The 19,484-nt window shown below is 43.0% G+C and overlaps 1 protein-coding gene across 1 annotated transcript in view; it reads right to left on the bottom strand.

The window, feature by feature from the left end:
* Positions 1–16,544, bottom strand: part of LOC141990422 (cullin-associated NEDD8-dissociated protein 1-like) — a 33,589-nt gene extending 17,045 nt beyond the window's left edge. The window contains exons 1-7 of the mRNA XM_074957566.1: positions 16,331–16,544; positions 12,273–12,416; positions 6,070–6,224; positions 4,434–4,557; positions 3,522–3,778; positions 2,782–2,887; positions 1,802–1,953 (exon numbers count right to left, since the gene is read on the bottom strand). Of these exons, the coding sequence (XP_074813667.1) occupies positions 1,802–1,953; positions 2,782–2,887; positions 3,522–3,778; positions 4,434–4,557; positions 6,070–6,224; positions 12,273–12,416; positions 16,331–16,398 (1,006 nt within the window). The 5' untranslated portion in view covers positions 16,399–16,544. The remainder of the gene's footprint in view (positions 1–1,801; positions 1,954–2,781; positions 2,888–3,521; positions 3,779–4,433; positions 4,558–6,069; positions 6,225–12,272; positions 12,417–16,330) is intronic.
* Positions 16,545–19,484: the final 2,940 nt, after the last annotated feature.

Here is a 19,484-nt window from a genome sequence, read left to right as displayed (position 1 = left end):
ACAATTTCCACAGATAGTCATCAGAACCCAGTGCATTATAGTGGCTCGTATGTGTCACCGCTGCCTTGTGGTGTATAAAATGTCCAATTGATTCACTATGTATCCGATCCCGCAGACCTCTAGTGCCTGAAGGTCTCACTAATGTTAACTACAGCTACTGGAGAGTCCACTTTAGCTCATGTTGTAAGGGCTTGTGTTTTGAAGGCGGGATAAGGTCCCAAGTTCCATTTATTTTAAGGCCAGAAGTGACCATTAGGCCAATCCATAATGATGCATAATAGAGGTCACAGCACTTTACTCCACAATTTCTGCATTTTACCCCATGACTTGCAGATGAGCAGGAGAAGCTCTTTTAGAAAGACATCCAATCTCAATCCAAAGACTCCAAGCGACGAAAAGATATCACATCCCTTCGGATGCTGTTCCAATGGTTAACTCCCCTCACCATTAAACATTTGAATTGTGCCTTACTTTCCATTTGAATTATTCTAGCTTCTGCTCTGAGTCACGACACCCTGTGCAGCGAGAGAACTGGCACACGTACAACTGATATGACCTGGGCCTAGAGCATGAAACTGATTCTCTCCACATGCCCACCTCAATCTATCCCTCACCCCACTCCTTTAAAAAGAAGCTACTGAAAAAGACCTGGATCAGAGGCAGTGTCAGTTGTAACCAAGGTCAGCCCGAAGGTAGCAAGGTCTTGTTTATTTTTAGGATTTAGTTTCACTATTTTACACTGCACTGTTTGGGTATGAGTTTGGTATGCAGTGCCTCAGCAGGATGCATTCAAAATCTGTATATTGGCTACTAGGAGTTCCCCTCTTCACACATGACAGAGCTGCTAGCACTAAACAATCCCTCGAGGTAGGAATACAGACACGCAGCTGCATTAAAGTCGCCAGTTCCACCAGATAAATAAAAGACCATCAGGGGAGGGTCCAAGAGCCCCAGGAAATGTCTACAACGCAGCTGGGAGGGTGCTTCCCAGCTCAGGTAGACAGATATACACTAGTTCTGCTTGAGCTAGCACCTCAAAATTGCAGTGTGGCTGCAGCAATGCAAGTGGTGGCTGAGGCTAGCCACCCGAATACAATCCCAGCTGACCTCCTGGGCATGTACTCAGGCGGCCAGCCTGAGCTGCTGCCTACCCCACCACTGTCACACTGCTACTTTTAGCACACAAGCAGAGCTAGCATTGTCTGTCTATCCATGCTGGGAAGTTCCCTCCCAGCTGCTGTGTAGACATAGAGTTGACACCTGCCTGCTTGTAGTATGCATATAAAATAGCCTCACTCAAAAGGCAGGAAACGGAAGTCTGAGCACCATTTAGCAGACTGCAACCAGCACTGGCATTTGGGGGGGGGGATTGTTTTGAATTTGGGCAATCACAGCGGCAGAGCAGGAGCTAATCGAGATACACCAGTGGTAGGGCTGGTGGACTGTGGGCATGCTGTGACAGACACCTGCATTCACTCACAACAGCAGAGGCAGCAGCTCTTCAGTCTTGCTCTCTGCCAGGCTAGCTTATGGTGTCCGTTCTAGCAAATGCCATCCTTCCATGACAAGAGATGCCAGTGACACGTGGATCAGGAAAGACACAATTGTAAAGTCCCAGGTTTGGAAATCATTAGAATTACACCACTGACAGAACTAAGCAGCTGTACACTAGTTTGGGTCAATGCAGATATCGTGGGGAAGAAGGTAATGCCACATAGTGCGAGTGCGGAGGGGAGAACTGGACCCCTTGGATACTATGTCAACAGTTCTACTAATCATAGTCATCCTCACAAGCAGGCACCTTGCTCTTCATCCTCCCCATTTTCAGTTTCCATCATTTCCTCCTCTTCCTCCTCCTCCTCATTGTCATAGTTGTAATTTGGGTCATAAGTAATGTACTTCAGGCACAATCCCATCACACTAGGGATGTGAGGGCCAATTTCCTTTGGACACCTAGCAAGACAAAAACAAAGCCTAAGATTAATGGGAGGTAAGTAATTTTTATATCAATCAGCATAATTCATCCCACAAGATCCCAAAGTGTTTCACACAACTATACACACATATTATTGAAATGCATTCAACAGCAAAATTTCCCTTTCATCACAGTGCATGAAGCAGGGTCATGTACCCATGTGAGACTCCAAGAAGTGAGCTTCAGACTCTCATTCTCCACTACCTGAGAGGTTGTCCCTTTAAAACAAAAAAACAATGCCCCCCACAAGTTCAGTCCACCACCCCCTTCCCCAAGAGGAGGAAAATGTAGGCAGCTCTCTAACATCTCCTCAAGGCCAACCTTCTCACCAGAATTAGTGTATGCAGATTGCTGCACAGCAGTCCCTTCTCAAGAAGCACCATTCCCACCTCTCACTCCTTCTACGGACATCAAAAGTCTGAGCCAACTCCTTCCCAGTCACCTAAAGGACTCAAACGTCCTCCAAGAACCGGCAGTAAGTGAAGTACAGTCACAGTGGGTATTAAACTGCCACTTACGATACCCGTATCATTTATAAACATCATTGTAAACTCCTGGGTCAAGAACCGATTCTCTCACATATTTGGTAAAATACCTCGTACATTCAAGATGATATATGAATAGCCCAACTTTGTAAGGATGGATTTTGTTACTGGACTGATATTGTATCTCTTTGTCTCCCACAATAATGCATTTAGGAAAATATTCCACTCAGCTTAGTTTTTCCTCAGACCCCTTTGCACATGCACTTCCCAGAGAAGGGCAATGAAATAGAAATAAAGCACAGATTACTCGAGGGCACACACCTTCTCACAAAAGACTCGAAGGCCTGAAAGCAGTATTCCCTCAGCTCATCATCCTCCACGTTACAGTACCGAACAACTAATGGGATGATCTTCTCCAGATACTCTCCTGAAAGAGACAAAGTAAACAGCAGGGGAAATTGCTCCCCACTTGAGCTGACTGGTAAAGTGAGAGCCTAGTTACCAGCCAGCCAGTTCCAGGCAGAGCATTCTTTACCTGGATCTCACTGGTTATGCGTCGTCAACAGCCTGCCAAACAATTTCAACAGAAGAACCACCCCATTTTCATACAAAGGAGTTATGGAGAGACAGAGATGATCTAATGGTCTGAGGAACTCTGGGGGTGTAATCCCAGATGGGATAGCACCTCTGGCAAGTCACTCAAATACTCTGTGCCTCCATTTCGTCATGTGTAAAATGAGGTTAATAATGCTGAGCTTCCAAAAAGAGGTGCTGTGAGGATTAATTAATTAGTGTTTTGGAAGTGCTGCTGCAAGATCTTGAAATGAAAGACCCTATAGAAGCACAGCCAAGCACTGAGGTCCAGTGTGCCCTCCCCTTAGGTTCTGGGTGGAGATCTGAGAACCAGAAGCGGGAACCCTGCAAAGAATTGCAGAGTGCTAACTACTAGTGCACTAGAAAAACAAATAAGTATATTTCTTTTTATATCTAAATAGGAACAGTTTTAAAATGTAATGTGTGCATGTGTCTTTGTAGCTATCATTCCAAGCTACTGGACCTACCTGTGCGGTGCCCAGCCTGCCTGCTGATACCCGCGATACATTGAATGTACGTTCTTGTGGTAGAAGTAGACTCATTCCTCTTCAGTTCAGCTAGCAAGTGCTCCATGAGTTCTGAGAAGATATTCCCATTGCATGTCAAGACCAGATAGCCTAGAGCAATGATGGCTCTCTTACGCACAGCCAGTCTGGGGCTCCTGAGCTGAGGAAGGAGGCAGTTCAGGATAGAGGAATGAAAAGTGTAAAGCATCCCCCCTAACCTGCAATACAGAGGCAACACACACACAAGAAATTAGATCTTCAGCATGAAGGCTCCTTAGCTGGCATAACTGAAATGCAAAAAAAGAAAGCTACATAAATGAGGACAAGCACATTTCTAGCAAAAAACAAACAGCGTGTTCTAGATTAAATCTAAAGTTGCTCTGGCTAAGACAGGGAGGGACCATTTTTCCCCTGTCCCTGAAACAAGAGTTTGATTTTGACAACATGTCTTTGCATGGCCCAGTGTTTTTGGTGATAAAATCCTGACTGCAGCTGACAAGTTTACCCACTGTGCTGTCATTCTGAATTATGCTTGCGTTATGTAATAAGAGAAACCGCGAGCCAAAGAAACTGTGTGTGACCAGATCACACGTTCCAAAATAGATTTTTTCTTCTTTCTGCCCTTCCCCTTCCTACCTTCCCAGAAGTTCCTTATGATCCTGCAATGTTACCAGTATCCTTCCAAGTGTAAAAGGATACATATGTACATTCTCTTAGCTCAGCTGGGTGACAAGACCTGCCCAGACACTTCCCAACTGGCACCAATCCCAATCCTTTAATGTTTTAGTCCTCCAAGTAACACAAAAATCACAAGCAAACACACTGTGCAGCCCCCCTACCATACACAGCTGCTTGGAGGAAATCCTTTCATACCTGCTCAACATATCTGACAGGATGTCAAGAGCCTCTAACTGCACAGATACATCCTCTTGTTTCCCAATGGCTCCAGTTAGCTGAGCCGTGATCTTTTTGCACACATTGGCTGTCATTGTGGAACCTAAGAAAAGAGATGACCTTTGGTCAACTTTTTGTTTTCAAAACCACTTTTTCCTCCCTGATACTCAGAGGTTATAATGCATAGCAGCATACATGTGGACTCGTCCACAGCAGGTGGCTAAGTTACTATTGGCCATAATGGTCTCTCCCAGTCAAAAAAAATCACCAGAGGAAGACTAAGGGAGTGGAATGGTCAACTAATGCTACCCTTGTGGGAAAGGGAGGCTGCTTCTCCCTGGTGATGCCTGGGCTCCTCCATCTCCAAGTAACACAGCTGCCTGAAAAGCAATGCTCCCATTGGTTCCTCTGCCCAGGAAATACCATGACCTCCCTGAGTTGGGTGCAGGTCCAGAACAGAAGTAAATGCTGCTAGGAACATCATTAACTTCTGCATGGAGAGGGTATGTTTAGAGAGGAGCATGCTGCAGGAAGACCTGCTTCCTGGCTCCACTTTTTCCAGCCCCAATCACCTCCCCACCCCAATCCGACACCTGAGCACCAATGTCAGTGGGGTCAGAGGTGAAAGCAGCAAGCGATGAAGTCTCCCCTCCTCCCTCTTCTGTCCCCGCACATGGAGTACCGGGCCCAACCCTTGGGAAGAAGGCTCAGGTGATCTATTCCCAGTTACTACAATAGGACTATTTCAGTTCGTGTGACATACACCAATGAAAGGTCTCTAAAACGATGGCTCTCAAGTATTTAAAATTTAGCAGCGTTTGTAAACAGAGCTTGAAAGCTATCCAGTACAACTGCCAGCTCAAAGTCAAAGATAGCAATGCCGCCTTGGCTCCTGCTATGCAGAGTGTGTGTGTGTGTGTGGGGGGGGGGGGGGGGTGGAGTTGCCAGATGCATGAGAGATGGCATCAAAGTACAGAGACTGCTGAAGAGACAGCACAAATCTCTGTGCACTTAAGAGATATATTACTGAAGAACTACTCTTGTGTTTACTGGAAACCCAGCTCAGTATGTTTTTTTGTGCCATGGCTATAGAAACTGGGCAAAAGAGGCAGCCTGGAGAGGCTGTCAATAGTAAAAAGACACAGGCAGTGAAACAGACTGTACATAAACGTAGTGAATGTATCAGTGCTGCTAAGATCCAGAAGACATCAGATTCACCATTTGTGGGAACCAGACCGTGAGCAGCCCTGCTAGACTTTTATATAGACTCTCTCAGTGATGGTCCCAAGCAACAACATTTGAATGCAGGGTTTATGATTTTGGACTATTATGCAGACAGGGGTCAGTTGCAAACGTTAGAAGATGAAGGTTCACATTTCAAGCACCCCCATTTTGCGGGTGATCAGATCTAGGGTTTTGTTTCAAGTCCTGTCTTTAATCAATTTTATTACCATCTTCAACTCTTTATTCATTACGTTGTAATTCCCTATCCCTGTGCCCACCATTACTAACAGCACTGGGCTGGGGGAGAGGGAATCCCATAAAACTCCAGGTTCTGAACTCTACTTCCTAAAGGCTGTAGTAGATTTTACCATATTTCAGGGAAGAATTTTACCGGTAGACGCTGGAGGCAGCTCTGAGATGACCGTTTTCAGACCAATGCTGGAGATATCCCGCAGTTGTTCCTTGTCTGATAACATGTTTGTACACAGAGAGTCCACAATAGTTTCTACCTGATATTCTTTCACTTTGCTGACCAAAGGGCCCAAACTACAGAAGGAAAAAAGAAGACAGACCAAATGTGAAGAAAACCATTGTCTAGAAACCACACTTCATGTCAAAAGGAAGGATGATCTGGTTGGTGTTGGATTTCAGATGTAGTCCTTCAGATTTCTTTAAGATAAAGGGGGCACCAGATCTAATGTCGCAAACACTGCCATCATTACTGAAACATGTTTAAAATCAAAAACTGATGTCAGATGGTCTGTCAGAAATCTACTCATCATACTTTGTATTCCTAGCTAGTTAGCACATCAGATAGGGTCTGATCCAAAGCCCACTGAAGTCAATGGAATCATAAAAGATTAGGATTGGAAGAGAGAGCGAGAGAGAGAGAGAGGTCATCTAGTCCAACCCCCTGCTCAAAGCAGGACCGACACCAACTAAATCACTAAAGACTCATTAAAGTCATTATCAGATCCATAGTGGAGAACATCAATTAGTCTATTGGAAATATGGAGGGGGAGGGCAAGTTATTTATACCAAATAAGATTTTCTTAATTGAATGTGCAGTTTAATAGCTAATAGACTGAATTATGACAAGGCAGCCATGTTAGTTCTTTTAACACTGAAATCTATAGTCATGTTTTAAAAGGTGCCAAAACTGACCAGTCTAAAAATAACATTAATATTTCCATGTGTAATTTACCTCCTGTTGCCCACTGGTATGCGGACTGAGAACTCTGCCTCTGTACAGTGTAAGAACAAGAGTTGATTAACCAAATCCAGTATTCATTTTCCTCTCTTATGTCAGTAACAACATGAGATCGTCTCTAATGAATCCACTATTCAAAATTACATGTGCAATAATTGCCAGTAGGGTGTTTGCGAGCAGTTAGTTGCAAATATTTTATATTCAAAGTTTGAGCTGTGTTAGTTAGTTTTGATTAGACAAGTAACATGGTAACATCTCAGTTCTCTAATCAGATGAATATAACTCTTCAAATCAGATTTCAAGTTTCTGAATTCAAAATTATTCATCTTCCATGAATATTTTATACTATGTCATGACAATTAGTTGTTTCAACAAACATTCCACTAACAAATCTGGTTTAGAGAACATTCAGAAAATACAAACAGAAAGGAATGCAAACAGACAAAGAAAATTCAATTTTTTATTGAAATGAACATTCACAGAAAATATGTTTAGCCCAACTCTAATAGTAATAATACATTGTACTTCTTATAGCGTAAGTGATTTGCTCAAGTTCACACAAGTCAGCAGCAGTATCAGTAACAGAACCGCCTAGTCCTGTGCCTTAATTGCAAGGCCATTCTTCCGCCTTCCACAGGACTCACTGGGAAAGTAACTCACAGAATTGAGCATCTTGTTTACAGAGAAACACCATGAGCCAGATTCTGCAGGCTTTATTTGGGGAAGGACTTCAATGGGAGTTTGGCCTGAATACAAGCTAAACTATCAGGTTCTCCAACTATTTTCTAGTATTTCCTGTGGGCATAGTATGGGGACTTAATCCATAACATGCCCCTTTGTGTAACCTGTTTATCAATTAAGAAATCTGTAGTATATGAAAGATGAGGTCATACTGTTTTCTGTGTATGCATCTTTAAATGTGAAGGAGTCTCCCAGTCTGATGCAAGAACAGCAGCTGCCATTTTGAATTCCAGTTCAGATGCAGAATGTTAGAGGGCGTCACTGTGCTTGTTTGTGCTCACCATCTTCCATACAGAGACTAGACTTGGTCTCTTTCCTCTATTATAAAGTCAGGCATCCAATCTGAGTAAAACATACCTTGCGCTTTCCATGTGCAAAACTTATCAGAATTTAGCAGCTGGCCAGGGGAGGGGGAGGTTGATGTGCAGTACAGCCATCTTGCTCAACAGGGTTCTAAAGAAACGCTGCCAAGATGTTATTCCAAGGTAAAAATACATAAATGACCAGCCCCCAGAGATTTAACACTCAGCAATAGTATTCTCTCAATTGGCTACAAACATGACTACGTGCACATGGTGAGAGAAAGAGGATAACTTTGCCACACTTTTTGCTACTGTCGATAATACTTGTAAGACAAACTCATTTTTCAAGAATAGTAATGCTTCACATGAACTGGGACTGGAATTTTAGGCTTAGTATCCTGCATTGTATTATGGTAAAACCGTATGACTGCCATTTCCTTGGGACTCTTATCAAAGCCAGCTGTGTATCTAGCTCATAAAGAAAGAGTGCCAATTGTTCCGGAGAGTCCAAAACCCGGCGCAGCACCATGTAGCCTCCATCAACATATCCCAATCTTACTAAAGTTTATTCAGATACACAAGTGGAGCCAGATCTGGTTCCCCCTGAAGCAAAAGCAACATTCCCTTAGATTTCAAAGGCAACTGAATGGGACCCTTCGATTAAGAATTCATCATGTAAACAATCTGACTATTAAGAATGTTTATATTAGAAAGTGTCACTGTTATGTATTTTGTTACAATATTTGTGACTGTCCATAGCAGACAAAATCCCCTGAAAGCCTAAAAACAAAAAGTATCTTTACCTACAGTGTTTTATCCTTGTCTATTTAGCAAACCTTGTATTTTTCCTTGTTGTGATGCTAATTGTGCAGAATCTGTATGAACCTACATGTATTTCCTTTTTGGTGTATCAGAACCATGACAGAATGGGGCATGGACCTGCTGACAGAATAAAGCATTTGTTAAAGTTAACACTGTGAGCTCACATGTAGCCTGTTTTTTGGTAGGAACTTTTTTTTTTTTTTTTTAATTCACTGATCAAGGCAAAAATAGCTATTTAGAAGCCAAATCATTCTTCTGAAGTACAAAAGTTTGAAAAGTAATATAAGCACTAATGTAAGCGCTTTTTGTCCATGAATCTCAAAGTACCGGTTATCCCTATTTTACATATAGGGAAACCAAGACACAGAAATTACATGATTTGCCTGGATCAAACAAAAAGCTCACGGACTATCCAGGAAGAGACGAGAGGTCTCCTGAATCCCAGTCCTGTGCCCTGTATAGGCCACACAGATCAGATGTTGGGCCTAACCAGACTGTCAGCATCCGAAGGAATCTCTTGTTAAAGATACTGACCACAGAATCCTAGAATCGTAGGACTGGAAAGGACCTTGAGCGGTCTTCTAGTTCAGTCCCCTGTACTCAAGGCAGGACTAAGTATGATCTAGACTAGGGGCTCTCAACCTTTCCAGACTACTGTACCCCTTTCAGGAGTCTGATCTGTCTTGCGTACCCCAAGTTTCACCTCACTTAAAAACTTGGGCTTCAGCTTCAGCCCCGCATGGCAGGGCTCAGGCTTTGGCTTTCTGCCCTGGGCACCAGTGAGTCTAACACTGGCGACCCCATTAAAATGAACTCGCCCACAGTCTGAGAGAGTATACAGAAAAGTATAAACAAGTCACTGTCTGCATAAAATTTTAGTTTGAACTGACTTTGCTAGTGCTTTTATGTGGCCTAGCCAAATATCTAAATGAGCTGATGTACTTCCTGGAAGACCTCCGCGTACCCACAGGGGTACACGTACCCCTGGTTGAGAATCACTGATCTGGACCATTCCTGACAGGTGTTTGTCTAACCTGATCTTTAAAATCTCCAGTGACAGAGATTCCACAACCTCCTTAAGCAATTTATTCCAGGGCTTAACTACCCTGTAAGAACAAGACCAATGGTGGAACCTAATGTCCAACCTGAACTGCCCTTGCTACAGTTTAAGACCACTGCTTCTTGTCCTATCCTCAGAGATTAACGAGAACAATTTTTCTCCCTCCTCCAGGTTAGCAACCTTTTATGTATTTGAAAATTGTTATGTTCCCCATCAGTCTTCTCTTCCCCAGACTAAACAAACCCAATTTTTAAAATTGTCCTTCATAGGTCATGTTTTCTAGACCTTTAGTCATTTTTGTTGCTCTTCTATGGACTTTCTCCAATTTGTCTACATCTTTCCTGAAATGTGTCACCCAGAATTGGACACAATACTCCAGTTGAGACCTAATCAGTTCAGAGTAGAGCGGAAGTATTACTTCTTGTGTCTTGCTTACAACACTCCTATTAATACAGTGGTTCTCAAACTTTTGTACTGGTGACCCCTTTCACATAGCAAGCCTCTGAGTGCAACCCCCACTTATAAATTAAAAACACTTTTAAATATATTTAACACCATTATAAATGCGGGAGGCAAAGTGGAGTTTGGGGTAGAGGCTGACGGATCGCGACCCCCCCCCCCCATGTAATAACCTCACCACCCCTTGAGGGGTCCCAATCCCCAGTTTGAGAACCCCTATGCTAATACATCCCAGAACGTTTTCTTTTTTTGCAACAGTGTTACACTGTTGACTCATATTTAGCTTGTGATCCACTGTGACCCCCCAGATCCCTTTCTAGAGTACTCCTCCCTCGGAAGTCATTTTAATCCTATCCTCCAAAGCACTTGCAACCCCTCCAAGCTTGGTATCATTCGCAAACTTTTTTTTTTTGATCTGGACCCCTCTCTGAAGAAATAAAATTTTAAGGATGCAAGTTTAGATATGGCAAAATCTACAATATAAGCCTTTCGATAGTTTTGTAGGAACAGTAGATGAAACTATTATACATTCATCCCTACAATTCACCCCTTTCCACACATCTCTCACCATAACTAGAGACTGTAGCTGCCTTGTATCAGACAGAAAGCATTCATACGGAAGATTCAATCTACAACCTATCCTGAAGGACGACCCATCACTCTCACAGATCTTGGGAGACAGGACAGTCCTTGCTTACAGACAGCCCCCCAACCTGAAGCAAATACTCACCACCAACCACACACCACACAACAGAACCACTAACCCAGGAACCTATCCTTGCAACAAAGCCCGTTGCCAAATGTGTCCACATATCTATTCAGGGGACACCATCATAGGGCCTAATCACATCAGTCACACCATCAGAGGCTCGTTCACCTGCACATCTACCAATGTGATATATGCCATCATGTGCCAGCAATGCCCCTCTGCCATGTACATTGGTCAAACTGGACAGTCTCTACGTAAAAGAATAAATGGACACAAATCAGATGTCAAGAATTATAACATTCATAAACCAGTCGGAGAACACTTCAATCTCTTTGGTCACTCGATTACAGACCTAAAAGTTGCAATTCTTCAACAAAAAAAACTTCAAAAACAGACTCCAACGAGAGACTGCTGAATTGGAATTAATTTGCAAACTGGATACAATTAACTTAGGCTTGAATAAAGACTGGGAGTGGATGGGTCATTACACAAAGTAAAACTATTTCCCCATGTTTATTCCCCCCCTTCCACCCCCCACTGTTCCTCAGACGTTCTTGTCAACTGCTGGAAATGGCCCACCTTGATTATCACTACAAAACGTTTCCCACCCCCCCACCTCCACCCCGCTCTCCTGCTGGTAATAGCTCACCTTAAATGATCACTCTCTTGTTACAGTGTTCAGAGTAACAGCCGTGTTAGTCTGTATTCGCAAAAAGAAAAGGAGTACTTGTGGCACCTTAGAGACTAACCAATTTATTTGAGCATAAGCTTTCGTGAGCTACAGCTCACTTCATCGGATTCATACTGTGGAAAGTATAGAAGATCTTTTTATACACACAAAGCATGAAAAAATGGGTGTATAAAAAGATCTTCTATACTTTCCACAGTATGCATCCGATGAAGTGAGCTGTAGCTCACGAAAGCTTATGCTCAAATAAATTGGTTAGTCTCTAAGGTACCACAAGTACTCCTTTTCTTTTTGTTACAGTGTGTATGGTAACACCCATTGTTTCATGTTTTCTATGTATATAAATCTCCCCACTGTATTTTCCACTGAATGCATCCGATGAAGTGAGCTGTAGCTCACGAAAGCTCATGCTCAAATAAATTGGTTAGTCTCTAAGGTACCACAAGTACTTCTTTTCTTTTTGCGAATACAGACTAACACGGCTGCTGCTCTGAAAGGAAGCTATAAGACACTGTATACCTAGGGCTCTATTCTAAAGAATTTTCTGGATTATTTGACAGTTTCCTTGCTAGTATGTGTGTTACTCCATACAGAGGCTCTTACCACTTGACAGCCAAGTTCTGCACCTCCCCGTTTTTGTCCTCAAGCAATTTTAAAAGCATTTTCACAACTTTTTTCTCACTGTCTTCATCCAGCTTTATGGAATCTTTCTGCAGTTCCATCATCAGGTCATTGGTGGCCATAAATCTGAAACAAAGAATATCAACAATAGGTTGACTGGTATGTAAACACAGAGATCAGTGCAGAGGATAAAATTTAGTATTCACATGGCACGAATATGGAAAGCACTTAAACACTAACTAATTAATCCTCACAACCCTCCTGTGAGTTAGTTAAGAAAGTAGTTCCTCCATCCCCCGTTTGGACAAGTGGGGGAACTCAGGCAGAAGGAATTGGTGGCAAAGAATTCAGCTAGTTCAGAACCAAGTGAGACAAGACACAGGAGAATTTTAAGTTATTCTCTCCCCTCAAATCTGCTCTGAAACATGACTCTATAAAAATGGTATTGTGGCATTCCACATGTACTTTGTCTCAGTGTTTCCAGATGGAATGGTCTCGGGTTATGAGAACAAAATGTGTTTTCTAAGTGCCAGTCCTGCAAAAGTCAGCCTGGGATCTGAAAATCCAGATAGGCTCTTTCTAGCTTACTCATCATTACTAATCATAAAACTTCTGACAGCCAGATTCTGCCTTCAGTTACACTGAGGCACAATTATAAAACTGAGGGCAGAAGATGGTCCGACCACTGTACCTTTGCTAACAATTCTGTTGATAATGCAGGAGACAAAATAAAAGCTAGCTCACTCTCTTGCAAAGTTGACGGAGTAAAAACTTATTTTAATCACGCAAACAAGCGGATAGTATGCTGATTACACAGAGAGAAAATCTCTTGAGAAAGAAAGTGCCACTTTTACATAATCACTCCTCAGACTAGCATTCAGCGTAGCAGCCGTGTTAGTCTGTATCCGCAAAAAGAAAAGGAGGACTTGTGGCACCTTAGAGACTAACCAATTTATTTGAGCATAAGCTGTCGTGGGCTACAGCTCACTTCGTCGGATGCATTCAGTGGAAAATAGTCCTCAGACTAGAAGTGCACTTTAAAGTTATCTAGGCTAGTGTTTCTCAACCTTTTTGATACCAGGGACCAGCTTGCTGCCTTCCTAAAATGTGTCAGGGAGATCTCAGGGACTGGCGCCGCACGGGCCAGTCACTGAGAAATACTGATCTAGGCTATATTTAAACTTCTATTGTTCAGTCTAGTCACTCAGTTTGTTTATTTCCTTCTGGAGTTTCTTGTATTCTTCAAAAATCTGAATGGTTGTATCATCAAAAAATTTAACCTCCTCTCTTGTTTATTTCCTCCTTAGAGGCCTTTTCTATATTGAAAAAATGTGTTTTTCTGCACCAGTGTAGCCCCACCAATGCTACTAATATTGAAAGCTGTACTGTAGTCAGGATGTAGGCTCTTTTACCATCCCGGGTTATGAGATACAAGGCACACTACCTAGGCTACAGCTTCTACTGTTGCTCGCACTAATGAAGCTGCACTAGTGCAAGAGACACATTTTTCCAGGCTACCTGTACCCCAAATCATCAATATCTACATCACAGTTCCCAATACTGATCCTTCTCATATCCCACATGTGAGAAGCAGCCATTCGTGATGACTTTATTTCCTTACTGCCACTAGTTATTTAGATTTAACGTTCAGCTAGATGGATGACTTTCAGATGCACATCTTTTCACAAATGATACCAAATATTTGGCCTCCAGGTTCAGAAAATCCTTAGAATTGCAGCTCCCTATTAGTGAGTGTAATTTTATAACATGGATAAATATCCAAAAGGGACTAAATGGAAATAACTCCCTTTCATTTCACAAGCGGCTTAAGCTACATTTTAAAAATCAAGCTTCCGATCAGCATGTTCAGCATTTAAAAATGCTACCGCAATAGTTTTGCCATGTCTTTGGTGTGTAAGCCTGTGCTTGAGTAGCAAAATAACTACATCTGGGATAAGAGACTCTTAGATCACCAGCCAGAAATTGAAGATGAGAGAATTAAAGGAATTACTGATCTACAATTTAAACAATATTTGACTTTATTTTTGATTAAGCAAGGACTATTTAGCTCCATTTTAAATTGGAAGTCTGCACAAAGCATGACAACACATGTAAAGATACTGAATAAGAGCTAATGAAGCTGCTCTCTCATCAGCTTCATTGGGGAAAAAAAATCTATTTTATCATCAAAAAACGTAGACATGTCTTCTAGAAGTTATACTACTATAAATAAAAATAAAAAAACTCTCTCTTATAAAGTACCTCAAACCTTCCTATCTGGCATAAACATTACCCATTCTGGCTGGGGGCAGGGGTACAGTTGGCAGAATTGCAATAGAGTAAAAATCTTTCATAGTGAATCAGCACATTTTTTAAACACACCTATTACATTTTATTTATAGAGCACCTTGAATACCGCTGACTCCAAAGTCTAACAAGGTTTATTTGCCTTTCCAGAAATATATATACCCAAAAGAATAAAAGCAGCTGAGCATCTTGGTCCATTTAGAGAAGTATTTTAGTGGAAACAAAATATTTCCTCAACATGCCAATATAGTTTAAAAATAAAGGATTTGAGCACAGCGAATACCTGTAATACTGTATCCATATCCTTGGGTACATGTGCTACACTTTACTGCAGTTTCATAAAACACTTTTCAAAGGCAAAATGCTGCACATAAAACATGACAAAACCATGACCAATAAAATTAAAGTACTCCTTAAAGAGGTATTTCAAAATCCAACTGCATGAATGGATGGTAAGATGATACATACACAGGACAATTACTACTTAATTTAAAGGACCTTTAATTAAAATAAAATCATTTTTAAAATCTGAACAAGCTACTAATAATATTTTAGGACCAAATTCTATTTTAAGATCTGCTCTTTGATACTCTAGAACAAATCCCACTGATGCCAACAGAAGTCACTTACGGCATAGTTTTGGACCTGAGGTTATTAAAATAGAAGTTATTTTAATTTGCTTATCTCATTATTAAACTATTTGTTCAGTTTAGGCATTTCTCTCTTTTTGGACAATTAAAAGAGACAATTGCGTGTTTCCTTCTAGTCAGCTTCACTTAGGGTTCTCTAGCACAATGCTGCAATGTTTAAGTTGTAGATGCATATTTTAAAAAATAATAAATTCTGTTTTTAACATAAAAAAAAAAATCTGTATTTTGGGCCCCTAACTACCTGATAATAGTAACCCTTAGTTCCTCTTTAACAGGTTAGGATATGTTACCCTTTTACTTAATCATTTATTCAGGCCAATAAAAGCTACATGTCTTACTCCATATCAGCTTTCCCCTTCACTTTTGTGGCTTATGACTGATGATTCACTGTCCTACACTATTACTTTATTTGAACTCCAAGTGGGTTTGTTCACCCCCCTCCAAACACATACAAATAAACCAGTGACGAGGGACCACCACCATCCAACTACTTTTAAAAGAAGACCTCATATGCCTTTTTATTTTTCTTGAACAGCACAGAACACACAGCAGATATTTTCCCAGATAATAGCAGCTGATTAGGATTTTTTCTCCCCTAGCTGCTGCTGTCCAGTGCCCCTCAGGCCCCAATTCGGGCATGGGGGGGTGGGGGTGGAGAGGGAAAAAGAGAGTTCTATAAAATAAGAGCAAAATCTCTAACCACTTGTAAGATAAACTAAAAAAAACTTAGCTTGTTTCCCCACCACCAACCATGGAGCCCTTCGTTTGGGCATTCATGTGTTTACTAATCAATCCCAGAACATGCAGCAGATTCCTCACCCTTTGGGGGGCAGGGAGATTGCACTGATTGCAGCTGACCCTTAAGGAATTTTGCAATTGACACCTCCTCTTTTTTCGGGTTTTGTACTAGCTGCAATTAATAAAACAACCCCTCCCTACTCTAGGAGGGTTGAACTAGCTGCAGTCAACAAGATCTCTCCCTTGTATGGGTTTGCAGATAACACACCTTGCTACCCCTAACTAGTGTGTTGCGATTAACGAGATCTCCCCCAAACTAATCTCAAACAGCAGCTGGGATCCTACCTAAAATCTTTGTCAGTGGATGTCATCTTCTCCAGGAGGTTAGAGATGTGATAGGACACGTTAGTCATCTTGCCCTGCAGCTCCTAGAAGGTGCTCCCCTTACTAAAGCCTGGATTGTTTAGGGGATGTTGAAGTTTCGTGCTGCCCTGAGCCGGGGTGCTTGCTTGCTGGAGATCTGCATGGAGAATATGGCGACAGAAGGGACACAGTGAGGCTGGGGTGGTGTTTTCCTCTCTACCCCCCACCCCCTTCGAAGTCGCTGGAAAAGCTGAGCCCCTGCACTGTAATCATGGGATATAAATAGCCCGGAGTCCAGGCTGCTGAGCTACGGGCGCCACCTGCCGGCAGTTATTCGTAGCCTCTCAAGTTACAGCAAGGAGCGGGATAGGGACAAGGGGCAGCAGTCCCAGCTGCTTTTACTCCCCCCCCGCACATTAAACTCATTACTTTTTCCCTCTCCCAACACTACCGATTGCCGGACTACTGACAGGTGAACGGAAGCATTCTCCTTTATGATTAACATTCTCTTGCTGGCACCCCTCTTTCATTCATGGCATCCATAATCTTGAGCTTGGTGAAATTATGCTTGCTTGACCGTGCTGAACTGTGACACTGTACATGCTGTTTTATGTGCTATTATCACTAAATGAACAGGAATGATTCAGAAAACAGAACGATACTGACTACCCCAACACCTTGGTTTACAGCAAAGAAAAGGCAAGAAAAACTGAAAAATGTACATGATGGTTAAATATGTCCCTTTGGCCTTGTCTACACTATGAAATTAGGTCGAATTTATAGAAGTCGGTTTTGTAGAAAGCATTTTTATACAGTCGATTGTGTGTGTCCCCACACAAATGCTCTAAGTGCATGTAGTCGGCCGAGTGTGTCCACAGTACCGAAGCAACCGTCGACTTCTGGAGCGTTGCACTGTGGGTAACTATCCCACAGTTCCCGCAGTCTCCGCCACCCATTTGAATTCTAGGTACAAATCCCAGTGCCTAATGGGGCTAAAACATTGTTACGGGTGGTTCTGGGTACATATCGTCAGGCCCCCCCTTCCCTCCCTCTCTCCGTGAAAGCAAGGGCAGACAATTGTTTTGCGCCTTTTTTCTTGAGTTACCTGTGCAGACACCATACCGGCAAGGAACCCACTCAGCTAACTGTCACCATATGTCTCCTGGGTGCTGGCAGACGCGGTACTGCATTGCTACACAGCAACAGTTTATTGCCTTTTGGCAGCAGACAGTGCAGTATGACTGGTAGCCGTCGTCGACGTAGTCCAGGGTGCTCTTTTACCCAACCTCGATGAGGTTATGGGCGCCTGGGCAAACATGGGAGTGACTCAGCCAGGTCATTTCCCTTTTAAGTTTCGTCTCATGGCGACTCAGTCCTACCGGCAGTGCCCTGTCTTTTAATCAGCAGCCAGCAGAAGACAATGGCCAGCAGTCATACTGCACCGTCTTCTGCCGAGCACCCAGGTGATGACAATGGCTAGCGGTCGTACTGCACAGTCTGCTGCCAGCAAGATGTATAAAGATAGATGAAGTGGCTCAAAACAAGAAATAGACCAGATTTGTTTTGTATTCATTTTCTTCTCCCTCCCTCCGTGAAATCAGCGGCCTGCTAAACCCAATTTTGAGTTCTATCCTTGAGGGGGCCATTCTGTTTCTCGCAAGCCACCCCCTTTGTTGATTTTAATTCCCTGTAAGACAACCCTGGAAGCCATGTTGTCAGTTGCCCCTCCCTCCTCCAGAGCAATGGCAAACAATCGTTTTGCACCCTTTTCCCTGGATTGCCCGAGCAGGAGCAGACACCATAGCACAGCAAGCGTGGAGCCCGTTCAGCTCACCACAGCAGTTATGACCATTGTAAACTCCTCGCGCATTATCGTGCAGCGTATGCAGAACCAGCACCTGAAAAACCAGGCAAGGAGGTGACGGCAGCACAGTGATGAGGACATGAACACACTTTTCTCTAAAACCGCGTTCCCCCGCAATTTGGAGATAATGGTGTTAACGGGGCAGGCTCATGCCGTGGAACGCTGATTCTGGGCCCAGGAAACAAGCACAGAGTGATGGGACCGCATAGTGTTGCAGGTCTGGGATGATTTCCAGTGGCTCCGAAACTTTCGCATGCATAAGGGCACTTTCATGGAACTTTGTGATTTGCTTTCCCCTGCCCTGAAGCGCAAGAATACCAAGATGAGAGCAGCCCTCACAGTTCACAAGCGAGTGGCAATAGTCCTGTGGAAGCTTGCAACGCCAGACAGCTACCGGTCAGTCGGGAATCAATTTGGAGTGGGCAAATCTACTGTGAGGGTTGCTGTGATGCAAGTAGCCAACGCAATCACTGAGCTGCTGCTATCAAAGGTAGTGACTCTGGGAAATATGCAGGTCATACTAGATGGCTCTGCTGCAATGGGATTCCCAACTGTGGTGGGGCTATAGACGGAACGCATATCCCTATCTTGGGACTGGACCACCAGGGCAGCCAGTACATAAACCACAAGGGGTACTTTTCAATGGTGCTGCAAGCACTGGTGGATCACAAGGAACATTTCACCAACATCAACGTGGGATGGCCGGGAAAGGTTCATGACGCTCACGTCTTCAACAACTCTGGTCTGTTTAAATGGCTGCAGGAAGGGATTTACTTCCCAGACCAGAAAATAACTGTTGGGGATGTTGAAATGCCTATAGTTATCCTTGGGGACCCATCCTACCCCTTAATGCCATGGCTCATGAAGCCATACACGGGCACCCTGGACAGTAGTCAGGAGCTCAGATTTCAGAGTAACAGCCGTGTTAGTCTGTATTCGCAAAAAGAAAAGGAGTACTTGTGGCACCTTAGAGACTAACCAATTTATTTGAGCATAAGCTTTCGTGAGCTACAGCTCACTTCATCGGATGCATACTGTGGAAAATACAGAAGATGTTCTTATACATACAAACCATGAAAAAATGGGTGTATACCACTACAAAAGGTTTTCTCTCCCCCCACCCCACTCTCCTGTTGGTAATAGCTTATCTAAAGTGATCACTCTCCTTACAATGTGTAAGATAATCAAGGATAGGCTGAGCAAGTGCAGAATGGTGGTAGAATGTGCTTTTGGACATTTGAAAGCGCGCTGGCGCAGTTTGCTGACTCAGTT

Source organism: Natator depressus, chromosome 7 (assembly GCF_965152275.1).
Source record: "Natator depressus isolate rNatDep1 chromosome 7, rNatDep2.hap1, whole genome shotgun sequence".
NCBI classification, from domain to species: Eukaryota; Metazoa; Chordata; order Testudines; family Cheloniidae; genus Natator; species Natator depressus.
The sequence above is the reverse complement of the archived record's forward strand: the minus strand, read 5'-3'. Positions and strand labels throughout refer to the sequence as shown.